At 34.7% G+C, this 12955-nt stretch overlaps 1 protein-coding gene across 8 annotated transcripts in view; it reads left to right on the top strand.

The window, feature by feature from the left end:
* The window catches only part of LOC129002573 (protein polybromo-1-like), a 49995-nt gene that overhangs the window by 26808 nt on the left and 10232 nt on the right, over positions 1 to 12955 (top strand). For all 8 annotated transcript variants that reach the window (XM_054430483.1, XM_054430482.1, XM_054430487.1 and 5 more), the window contains 14 exons: positions 1643 to 1799; positions 2215 to 2382; positions 3154 to 3274; positions 4226 to 4310; positions 5719 to 5898; positions 6274 to 6436; positions 6548 to 6613; positions 7073 to 7249; positions 7839 to 8015; positions 8306 to 8467; positions 8917 to 9068; positions 10409 to 10581; positions 11420 to 11592; positions 12188 to 12256. In XM_054430483.1, coding sequence (XP_054286458.1) covers positions 1643 to 1799; positions 2215 to 2382; positions 3154 to 3274; positions 4226 to 4310; positions 5719 to 5898; positions 6274 to 6436; positions 6548 to 6613; positions 7073 to 7249; positions 7839 to 8015; positions 8306 to 8467; positions 8917 to 9068; positions 10409 to 10581; positions 11420 to 11592; positions 12188 to 12256 — 2023 coding nt within the window. The remainder of the gene's footprint in view (positions 1 to 1642; positions 1800 to 2214; positions 2383 to 3153; positions 3275 to 4225; positions 4311 to 5718; positions 5899 to 6273; positions 6437 to 6547; positions 6614 to 7072; positions 7250 to 7838; positions 8016 to 8305; positions 8468 to 8916; positions 9069 to 10408; positions 10582 to 11419; positions 11593 to 12187; positions 12257 to 12955) is intronic.

The raw sequence follows: 12955 nt of genomic DNA on the forward strand, positions 1-12955 counted from the left end.
AATGGGTGAGGGAGTTAAAATTGTCCGTAAAAATGTTCATTTAGGAAAGATTTGTGGTTTGGCGAATAACAGACTTTTTACTGATCACATAGGAAAAAGGGTTTACACAGCCATTTTTACTTTACCTAACCTATTTCAGCATTTTACCCTCAATCACTGCACTGAGGCCATAACCTTCAATCATCTAGCAATAAATGGTGGCATCAGATATGATACTTGTGGTAAAAATACACATCACTAACCTTATCTCACATGCGGCAGGAGATGAAATCATTAAACAAATTTTCTAAACACACAGCAACGTGTACACATCAGCTGCAGACCTGCAAATGGCGCCATTCTGTTCACAAATGATGCCAGTAAGCGACGAGGAGCTTCATTGTGGCGTACAAGCAAACCTGGGCATATACACAAACGGCCCTTACTTAAAAAAAACAACCCTCGTAAATACAAATATATAGTTGATGTAAACTTTTAGTTTAGTACTGTCGGTGGTTCAATTAGTAATAAGAGACGACAGCACATCTAAGGCAGCAATGTCGTTGATTTGCAGTGCTATTGCTATCAATAATATTTGTCAGTACCGTGTCGTTCGTTCATTGTATTGGCATTAACATTTTTACCCTTTTCACATGTTCAATGTACAGGCAGAAGCCTACGTAATCAGGCAAATGTAAGTCTTCCAACAAAAACAAACAAATAAGGGAGATGCAGATTTGTTGTAGAATCTTTGTTTTTCTGTCCAGTTTCACCCATGTGGAATGGTGTTTATTTATACAATGCAATTTGATGTACAAACTATGCGATTTTTTCATGATTACAATTAAAACACAATGATCACCTTCACATCCTAGGCCCGGATCGGTTTTACACATTACTTTAGACTAGGCCTTTCAATTCACGGCAAAATCACTTAGACAAAATCCATCGGTGATTAGCGGAATTAAAATTAAATACAATATTGAATTAATTGGGATTTGTTTTTATTATTAATATACCCAGTTGTTTTTTAGCTTGAGCCAAAAATTGATATACATATTACCAGATCAAGGCCTAAAGAGTTACAACACTCACATAAATAAGATTCATTGGTGACTGGTGTGATTTGAACCGAGGACTCCACAGACCGAAGTCCCACGCTCTACTACTCAAACAGCTCCCTTATGTTTCATAATAGAAACAAATCACAATACAATTTTATGTCCCTCCAACAATGGGGCTTTGAGTCTTAAGTATGTGGCATAAATTTAATGAAATCAAAACTAACTACACTATAAGCACCACACTTTCTGTGATGCCTTGTCCTCTTCTGCCATTTTGTCATTCTGAAAGTAAGCACAAATATTTCTCACTAATGTTTCAAGTTTCAATAACGAAAACAGGATCGCAGCCTGATTTCTATTCCCTTAAAAACGAATGTAATTGCTCAGTTCTAACAAAACAATTAAAAAGTTTAGTTTTACAAGTTTTAAAGCTTTTTAAAAGTTTAATGAGACACCAAAATAGTTAGGCTATTTGTTGTTAACATTTGTGCTATGTGGTCAAGAAGTAATGTGCTACATAGTAATTAATGCTCTATATTATTTTTTTCAATTATTTTACATTCACTCAAACAAAGAAATAAAATCACCATTGTTTACAGATTAACACCAAAGCCAAGAAAGATAACACCAAATCCCGGCCACTATGGGAAAGACTACGCCAAAATGAGAACATTCTTTAACACCATTAAAGACTACAAGGATCCCAAAAATAATCGTCAACTGAGTGTGATTTTCAACAAGCTTCCTTCAAAGATTGTGAGTATTAACATCTTTATTGTACTGCTATGCATTATATTGATGTAGTATACGTATTTAACTGGATTTATTTTTTTCTTATAGTTTAGATAGTGCCCTTTAGTTATCTTTTCAGTTACTGTTCCATACCAAGAACAAATATTTTTCACCATACATAAAATTAATAATAAGGTAGTTTATTTTGACTAAAATCTTTACTTAAACAAAAAAAATCACATTTATTCCGCTTGAATTTGTAATCATTTGCTTACGGCTGTGCAATAGTAAATTTTATTGGCTTAGAGCTGACTCATTTCAACTTTTATTAATATTAATCAAATGTTTTCAGCACTTAGTAGCTAGTAAACAATAAAAATCATTAATGCATTGCTAACGTTTAGTACATTTTACTAAAGCAATGTGTTGTAAATTACAGGAGTATCCAGACTACTACGAAGTGATAAAAAAACCAGTCAACATGGAATCGATTGCCCAGAAACTCAAGGTCGGTTCCTATGAAAACTTGGACGATCTTGTGGCAGATTTTGTTCTCATGTTTGACAACGCCTGCAAGTACAATGAGCCTGACTCGCAGATATACAAGGTATGGTGATGTTGTGTTGGTGTTCTGAGTTGTGAAGATACCCTATGCTACCATGACAGCATTGCTACTCATTCATAGGCTCACTCATTTAAAATATTTATCAAACTAACTTTTTTTGTCTATATACAATATGTAACTATGTGTTTGTGAACAGTTTTGATTGGAGTTTCTAAGACCCAAGTTTCATGAGATTCTGACATATTAAAATGAAGTGGCTCAAACGTAAAAGGCTACCTGCACAAGTGGTTGATGGGTGCACTGATGTTTCATGCTTATATACACAAACTATAAAGGCCATGAGAATTTCTTTATTTAACAAACCCCTGCCGCAGCAAACCTGCCGACCGACTAAACGAATTTCCATTTGTCTGAATTGAGTTTCAATTAAATCTATTTAAATAGCATTAGGTTTAACGAGTACCTATGTTTGCTGCTACAAGGAAATTAATAAAGTTTGTTTTTTAGTAAAATATTATTAGCTTAGTATGAAATAAAGTGTGATAAAAATATACCCATAAAAAAGCAAACTACAATATTTTACAATATTCTCCATAAAAATAACATGGAAATTCCAAATTTACATTTTTTTAGAATTTTCTCCGTAACCAATAACTGCACAAAAACTCTTCAACATAGCCTACAAAATTATTTGTCTTTTTAAGCTCTTTAAAATGGCTCAGAGAGAAATTGGGTTCAAATTTTGTGTTTAGATGGTCAAAATTGAGAAAAACCAATTTTTACCCATTAATAAAAACGGGTGTATTGCTGTAGGATGCCCTGATGCTACAGAGGGTAGCTCTGCAGACCAAACTGCAGCTCAAAGCCAATGAAGACGCAGTCCCTGACGTAACTGCAGCTGTGCAGGAGTTGCTCACATCTCTTTTTACTGCAGGTACTCAAATATACTCGTACAACAAGTACAGTAGAGTCCCGCAAACTCGGCTCTCGATAACCCGGCAGTCTGGATAACTCGGCCATCACCTGGCTTAGAAAATTAGTGATTTTTTGAGTCCGTGTTAAAAATGGACTCAAGCCAGCTCAAGCAAATCATTCGCAACTCATACCAAGGATTTGTTGTACTATATCTGATGACTTAAATACTGACTTGTATTATAAATATAAATAAAAAAAAGCGGTTAAAAAGCTTAAAAAATTGTATTTTTCTTATTTTAAACCCTTGTTCCTGATAACCCGGTATTTCACAAACTCGGCATCCTTCCAGTCCACATTACGCCGAGTTTGCGGGACTCTACTGTAGTAGCTGTAGGGGAAATTATATTACTAAGCCATCAACGTTATGTTTACTGTAAACTTAATTTTAGTTTAATTTATGTAAAATCTCTCGGCTAGGATGGCCATTTTCAGAATAAAGGGATAGCAGTTAGCCTACCTTAGGAAAAGTCCGGGCAGGCCTTGAAGAAAACGCCTGAACACAATATTTTAATTTTTTCCCCTGGGAATTGTCAATTTTATCTTGGCAAAAGTCCCTCGGGGGAAGAGATTTTATATAAGTCGACTTGCCCGTTATATAACAATGTTTAGACTATAGAATATGGATGGACTGATGTACTCGTTCCTCACGCACAGGCTTTGTCTATGTGGGGATCTTCCATTATTTTTAAGAATTATTGTAATTCCTGTAACCATTTAATTTTTCATGGAATAAATTATATTTGATTTGATTTGATTTGACGACATAGTGAAACTATTGGAAAACCATTAGTATAAATGATTCAACCCCTAAATGTAAATATCATCAAAACATCCACTTGTTTCACTTATGATAAAAAATCCCAGGTAATAATTTATTACAAGTTTTATTTTTTTATTTCATTTTTTGCAGTTTATAACCACCAAGACGAGGAGGGCCGCTGTTTCTCTGACTCTATGCAAGAACTGCCTGAACATGATGAGGTTGACGGCAAGAAGTGAGTTGATTGATAGAAAGTTTCTATACCATATGCCGGGACTAGAATCAGCAATTTGTGAATGAACTAAAATATTTGCAAGTTATTTTGCAGGGTTAAGTTTCTGTTACCATACTTATCTAGGCCTGCTCAGTTATCACTTTGATTTTAATTTGTGTCGAATCCATCTATTCAGTTATATACTCTCAATAGTATTAATTAATTGATGTGTGATTGTATGATAATTCTTACCCAATTGATTGACAGAATGAATTTCTGTCCTAAAATAAAAACATAAAAAAATATTACATTTTGGAAATTAACTGACCTGTTTAACCAGTACTTGTGGTCAGTGTACACAAAAACTTATTGTTATCAATAGTTCAGTCATTTACAACAATTTATCTGGTAAGTTGATGACGTTTTGTGTATAAGTGCAATGTATCATGTTACTTTATAGATTATTGCAAACATTTTCCGTCACGATTACTAAAAAACAAGCTTTCATTCAATTCTTCTGGGAACAGGCCAAGATCAGGTTCCTTTGTCAATATGTACTTTTATTATGACGTCACAACCAGCCTCTAGCTATAACTCTGAGTGGAATGGGAAGAAACTTCGCTTGAACTCCTGGGCACTTTGTCCCTGACAATTGAGTTGTTTGAAAAACAGTGTCCAAACTGTGACTGTCAAATTGCCCATGGGTGTATTATAAACAGTGTGGGTGCTTTTGTTCATACCCACTAAAGTTGCAATTGATTTAACATTAGACAGAAGATACTATAGACTAGAGATGTACAGGTCTTTTTTGGGAAAATGTATCCCCAATTAGTTAATCAGATAATTTGGGATGTTATCCAACTGGGTTCCAACTGTCAGCGATTTCGAGCATTGACACCTTTTTTAGTTACAATTATAATTTTTCCGCCTTGGTGACAGGAGATGTTTACAATTTCGTGGCAATTGTAGGGGACAATGATGTCCCTGCATTTGTAGGAGACCTCCACGATTTCACTGCATTATGGGAAAAGATGATTTTGTTTCACAATGGAGTGCCACAATAACAGAGTACAGTCATAATGATGGAACAGTGCAATAAAGACTTCAAACGATTCTAGTTTCTCATTAATGCTATTTGTAAGAAATTTTACTAAAGATTATAAAAAGCTTAAGTTTTTCTTGCTGCTCAGGAAGAAAAATCCCTTTCTATTCCCATCCCAAAAATCAGGAAGGAAATAATCCTGTCCTGTCCTGAACTAAATTGCAATTTTATCCATCCCTATTACAGACAAGTAAATTAAGTTAAAAATTGAATATATAGTAGCTCTTATTTTACTCCTTATAATGCTTTTCTTGTCAGCAGTTGTGTTGACAAATCAGCAGACATTTTTATATTATCAGTAGTGTTCATTATTGATGATGTGTCCAGGTTGCGAGCACTGTCTCTGGACCTCATCAAGCGTCGTCTGGATGGAGGACAATATCGCAGACTAGACCAGTTCCAGGAGGATTTATTTTCTTGTATGGAACGAGCTCGCAAGCTGTCTCGTACCGACTCTCAGGTCTTTGAAGATTCTGTGGAGCTCCAGTCGTACTTTATCAGGCAAAGGTAAATAGTCGACGTAGTTGAGTACTTTTATTTGATGAAATGATATACTTATCAAGAAAGTGAGTGATATCACTTTAAAGCATTGGTCCACTGAAACAAAGATGGGTGAGATGGGTAATCTGTCTAGTTATAGATATTGAAATACCACTTCTAATGTTAACTTTAAAAAGCTATACTAAAAAAATACAAAAAGTTATATTGTAAATCTCTTAGATCTTAAATCTGGTGAAAATGTGGATATAGTGACTTAAGTTCATGCTCACACACCTGGTTGGTGATTGGAACCAAAATTGGTCAGATGTCCTGAGATAAAGGAATCTTGGGTTGGTGGGTTTGGATAATTTCAGAGTTGTTTTCCACCAATTGTTGTTGCAGGGATGAGTTGTGTCTGAACGGTGATCTGCTGCACTCCCCTGCACTGAACTACACATTGCTGGACCTGAGTGCTGCCGTGGACCTTACCAGACAACAGAAGCTGCTGCAGGAACAACCTGAGGAGGAGGAACAGACTCGCTCCTCAGAAGACAACACCAGTCGGGTAGGTGACTTACTAACAGTCCCACAAGAAATAATAAAATCTGTTGGATTAGTTGAAAAAGCTTGTAGTATTAATTATTATCTCGTCTAAAAGTAGTTTCTGTCTGTACAGGACGGCAGTAGCCACGGAGGTTTGGCTGTAGGAGTGGCAGACAACGCTCTCAGCTTCAACCAACAGGTATCACAGAGAACATTCACTATAGGAGTAATATACTCGTACTTAGCGTTTCTCTTTTTTGTTTGACATAGGCCTAAAAATGAAAAAAAGGTGAGGGTATCTGTAACTATAAAAATTGACTTAGGATCATTAAAATATTTAGCAAAGAAAGCTTACTTTACTTTATTTAGTTGAGTTGCAGCTTACTACAATAAGCCTGCAAAATTAAAAGAAGGTGAAATAAAATACCTATCTATAACTTGAGTTGAAAACTTGTATCATTCAAATGTGTTACATTTACTTGTCTGAATATGCTTCTATTTAGCCTACACAAAACTTTCCTGAAATTTGTTGCGCTATTTTTAACTACTTCTTCCTAAGTCACAAAAAGTAAAAAAGCTTTTACATTTGAAACTTAGTGGCCCGATGAGTGGTATCTGTGTTTTGTAGAATGTCCTCAAGTAACTGTTTGCTGGACAGGTGTATCGCATAGGAGACTTTGTGTATGCAGAACCGAAGGAGCGAGGCATGGATCCGATACTGCTCAACATCCAGCGACTGTGGACCAACCAGGAGGGACAGCAGATGTTGTATGGCAACCAGTACTACAGGCCACGGGAGACCTACCACGTCACCACTAGGAAGTTCCTTGAGAAGGTCAGTGTCATAACATTGTATTCAGCCCATGTCTCTATGATGATCACATTCAATCATTTCTTGATGATGTGTTTTGTCAGCTGACATAACACTTACACAATACTGATAGGTAAATTTTGGCAAAAATATGGAGCAATTCATTTGTAAATTCCATCATTTCAAACTATGTTGCATACTAGACAGCGCTGGTGTCAGTTTTGTTGATGAGGGGAGGGTGGAGGGCACACCAGCGGTGGGTGATGCTGCCATCTAAACATGGTGACTCAGAATCTATGGCAGATACAGCAAAATAGTGTACTACTCACAGCATCCCCTGGTTGCTTCTTCTTGTGTAAGTTAATAGTTTTTAGTTTTAGGTAGTGTCTGTCTACCTGAAACATGAAAATGGAATAATTTTAAACTAAAAAAAAATGGACAGAAAAATATTGAGAAACTTTAAGTTTAATTACCTTCGTATTGATACTCCTGATTGCCATCTTTTTCAAACATAAGCTCACTACAACCAACATTAAACTTGTAAGGACAAACTTATCCCTAAACTCGCAACTAGTAGATATGATACTAGAAGATACGACTTGTGGTGTTGCAGGAGGTATTCAAGACGGACCAGCACGTGGCGATCCCTCTCAACCAGGTGCTGGGCCGGTGTTGTGTGCTCAGTGTCAAGGACTACTTCCGCTCTCGTCCAGACAACTTTGAGGAGAAGGACGTCTACGTCTGTGAGTCCCGATACTCGTCCAAAGCTAGAGCCTTCAAGAAAATTAAGGTAAACGATAGTGTAAATCTAGAATTTATTTTTTTTCCGTTCCATGCTGTTTAAGATGTTTTTATAAAATGTAAATATATGCTATATTATCTCCTCATTTGTGTCATGAATGAAAAATGGTTGTGTTAAAGTATCGATGAACATAAGCTTGGTTAGGAATATACTTAACTTACAAGTATATACTGGATTCATTAGGGAATAAATAATGTGTATTCTCACTCAAGCTATTTTAAATACGTAGGCCTGCTAAACTTTCAAATAAAAAGTATGATGTGTTCTCTTTTGTACAGAACTGGCCACAGAGCTTGACAGCCGGCTACAAACTATTGCCACGGGACGAGGTGTTGGAGCCGAAGCGAGTCATGTCTGTATTTAGAGAGAGGGTGGAGAAACACAAGGAGGAGATTGCAGAGCTGGAGGAGAGGGAGAAACTAGTGGAGAAGGAGAAACCGGTCAGTGTAACTAGTCAAAGCCTTCTTCAAGGTTGTGATTTGTCTGATAAAGTAATGGCAATTAGTTTACCATTTAGTCCAACTCGCTTTGTCTACACTTTGACAAATTCCCCACTTTGGTGAATTCCCTTGATCACAGTAACATCTATGGTGAGTTGCCGCGATCACAGTTAAATTAACGCTCGCAATATGGTTCATGCCCAGTTGATTAAATGAATCTAACACTATCATATTATTTATTTATGGCATGATTGATATTTCCAAATTATGGAAATAATATAAAAATATACACATTTAGAGTCAAATATTTTAAATAGGTCCATATGATATTTGTTAATGGCTAATAAAATATAGTACCAAATTCAATATACAATTCTAAATCTTATGTAGATTTAAACACCTTTATTTGATAATAAATAATAAGCAAACCTGATTGATTTGTTTGACAGAATGTGGTTCTCCAAACTGACGAGGCTGTCACATACTTTGAGCAGTTCAACACCAATGGCTTTGTGCTGAAGACTGGAGATTGTGTGTATGTCAAGACGGATACTGACGCCAGAGCTATCTCCCAGATTGACTCCATCTGGACTAATGCAGAGTAGGTTGACACAACATCACAAACTCAACTATTCAATTCACCGGAAAAATCTTACCCAAGTAGGGATGATCAGGACAGTCTGTGAAAAAATTAAGTTTTAAAACACAAATAACATCAATAAGTTTAATATTTAACTACAGTTAATAGCCACAAAAAAACTTAATAAAACATTGAAATTGTAAGAAAATGTAGTAAATTTAATATTGCCCAAATGATATTTATTAGTAAAGTCTAAAGAAAGACATAAATTATTCTCTTTTCAGCGAATTTCCCTATAGGGAAGTAGTAGGTGGCACGGTAAGACTTAGGCCCGGGACTGATTTAATTTTTAATTTCTAAGTCCCCAGAGGCCAAAAACACAATTCGTTCAAATTTTTATATATGTATATATAGAGTTATATGTGTTCGTCCATAAACACGATAACTTGAGTAATTTTTTTCCGATTTTGATGAAATTTGGTATAAAGGTGTAAGGCAGGACAAACTTGGATGAGTTCGCAAACCAGCATGATCGGACCATGGGAACGGGGTTTTACAGGTGTTTATTGGGTAAAAATTGATTTTTCTCATTTTTGACCCTCAAAACACAAAATTTCCCAATTTATCTCTAGACCTTTTTAAAGAGCTTAAAAAAAAACAAATAATTAATTTAGTATTTCAAAGTGTTTTTGTACAGTTATTGGTAACAAAGAGAATTTAAAAAAATTGTAAGTTTAAAATTCCCATGTTATTCTTATGGAGAATGTTGTAAAATGTTTTAGTTTGCTTGTTTATGGATATATTTTGATCAAACTTGGCAAATTTATTTATCTATTATTCTAATTCCGTTAGGAATTTCTTGTTTTAAACTAAGCTATTAGTATTTTACAAAAACAAAAAAACACACTTTATTAGTTTCCTTGTATCAGCAAACCTAGGTACTCGTTAAACCTAATGTTAATTAAATAGATTTAATTGAAAATCAATTCAGACACATGGAAATTCGTTTAGTCTGCAGGTTTGCTTCGGCGAGGGAATTTTGATTTAGAGCTATTTTGAGAACACAGAAGATAGCCTACTAGGTCTGATCATTATTGGAATCCGAAAAGTTGATAATTAGGGTGTCCAAGTGTCTATATCAAAATTTTATGTACTTTAATGAGGAAACTAGGTGTAAAAATATTTTTTAAGTGTTTTTTGACTTATTTTTATTTTCTGTAAATTTAATAAAACATTTTATGCTGATTATTGAATACAAATTTAAGGATTACCACTAAGTAGGTGTTTAGAAATTTTGTTTACAAAACTTAACCTTTTAGTCTCTCCTTCTTCATACTTAACATGGTGTGGTGATATTGCAGGGGAGAAGCGTATTTCCACGGGCCGTGGCTGGTGCTGCCATCTGCCATCCCTCACACTCCCGCCAGGACCTTCTACAAGCAGGAGGTGTTCCTCAGCACCCTGGAGGATACTAACTCTGTCAACAACATCGTGGGCAAGTGTGCAGTGCTGGAACATGGCGAATACATCTCCTGTGAGTATACATCATCCTCTGGTAATAAGTATACATATAAAATATGCAATTTGGTAGCACTATCACTTTACTAACGCATTATCGAGAGGTGATTGTTTTTCCACCATTTTCATACAAACAAGTTAGTGTACTGTGACTGGACATTTGATGCCTAACTGTTAAAACTGTTTTTATCTGTAAGAAAGGAAATAGGAAATTAATATTATCCTCTTACTTACAAGGTTGTGTTGTACTCTAAACTCAGCAGGCGATTGTGTTTTAAAAAGGAGTCGTGACAAATCTGACTTTGACCTATTATTCTTTTCCAAAAAAAATATTCTTTCAACCTTAGAATGAGTCACAAGACACTGTATATGGTACATTGCTAGTTTAAAATGCTGCAGGTACAAAACATTTCCTCTTTATAATTAATATTAAGCCCACATACATTTTTACCTTTCGCCTTTAACATCTGCATATGCTCTATCACTTATTCACTTCCAAAGTCTCTAAGTTATTGGAGCTGTGTTTATAAATATTGACAGTATTTTCATTTAATATAAGCTGAGGAATGTGTTTAAAAAGACTTTAAAGTGTAAACAAATCCATTAGATACATAAGTTATGAGAAATGAAATGGAAAATGTCTTTATTTGAGAGGCAAAGTTAGGACTAACACCAGTCTTCTCTACCACTTAACTTCTAAAACATAAATAACCATTCATTTTAACAATAACATTAATGATCAAATCCAAAGTAACATGCTATAAAAACCTATAAACATGATGAAATTAAATAAGAATGAAATATATAACGATGAGAGGGTGTTCTGTTTATATTAATGCGATTGTTGTTGTTAGGCCGGCCCACAGAGATCCCAGAGTCAGATGTGTATGTGTGTGAGTCACAATACGACGAGGCTCGACGATCCATCAAGGAGCTGCCTCGTGAAGGTCTCAAGAAGTACACTCACTCTGCCGCAGTCACGCAGGACGAGATCTACTTCTTCCGCAGACTCATCAACCCTCAGAAGGTGAAACGGTGTTCTGGCCAGTGTAAAATTGACGCTTGTGCGCTGTTAGAATTCAGGCCTATTTGCATATTTATTTAAGTGGCAATAAAGATTGCTAATTGATGGTTAGTAAGTTACCAAACTCAAGTCGCAATCCCGAGTTCTGGCTTGTTTTCTTTGTTTTTTTATATATTTAAAAATTAGTTTTAGGTCCTATGCTTGCATGTTATACATAGTATATCAATGAGTTTAATCAAAATAGGTGCTCAGTGGTGTCTTAAAAACCAATGTGTTCAAAAATATTGTTACGTTTTCATTATATGAGTAAAAATACTTACATTGTAGATACGTAGTAAACAAATCTGTTAGTAACTGACTAGTAAAAAAAGTTGGCATATTTATACATCATATTTTGCTTTTAAGAAACAAGAGGTCCAAACCTCTCCAAGTTATCTGAGTATGAAAAAAAATGTTTTCCTTTTGTAGGCTACCAAAGTCTAAGATAGGTTAGGTATTAATATCTATGCTAGCAAGTTAGTCCATTAATTTCAAAATTTTTATTTTTTGTTTGAAATTATCATGTTCAAATTACATTTATACGGTATTTGTCTTATAGGTTGGAGCCAAAGAGGCTGAGCAAGAATCAAAATCCAATCAGTACCTGCAAAACTTTGACCAGAATTCGGTGAGAGTTATTAGCTGTAGTCAGATCATTATTGGTACATTTTTTAGATTTTAATTACATCCAAAAATTAATTAACCTCATTTTGAGAAATTAATTATTTTAACAACTTTTGTTCATTTATAACTACTAGTTATATAGTTTCATTGGTATAAATTTTCATTGATTTAGCTGTATAATTTAACCATCCTGTTTTATTTTCATTTTTTAGTAATCCAGGATCCATAATTTTTTTTTTATTAAGTAAAATCAAAACTTTGAAGTAAAGTTGTTAAGTCTTGGAGTAAGAATAATAATGTTAGCATAACTATCAAACAGTTACTGTCTTCTGTCCTATCTTAACTAGTCCCATGTAGCCTATATCGATGACATCATAAACTAATGCTCTTTTTTCCCTTTGCTGCTTTCTTGAGTAATATAATGGTAAGTGTTGTCAGTGGATAAATATAGATTATGTTTGAATTGTACTGTTTGCAGATTAAATGTTGTGCTCCCTATTCCCTTAGTAGTGTTTTTGTAGTAGGTATGTTCGTACTGTGGTATTAGGTCTTTCAATTTTAGTTAAAAGGCCAATAGTTGTTGTTGATGTTTTTATTAGTTTATCTTTATTTTATTTATTACTTAATCTAACACTCTTAAGAGTTTACAGAAAAATGATATTATTATTGGAGGAGCTATAATTGTATATATTCTATCTAGCAA

Source organism: Macrosteles quadrilineatus, unplaced genomic scaffold (genome assembly GCF_028750875.1).
Source record: "Macrosteles quadrilineatus isolate MER2022 unplaced genomic scaffold, UCM_ALF_1.0 Scaffold_9__3_contigs__length_116548681, whole genome shotgun sequence".
Classification (NCBI taxonomy): domain Eukaryota; kingdom Metazoa; phylum Arthropoda; class Insecta; order Hemiptera; family Cicadellidae; genus Macrosteles; species Macrosteles quadrilineatus.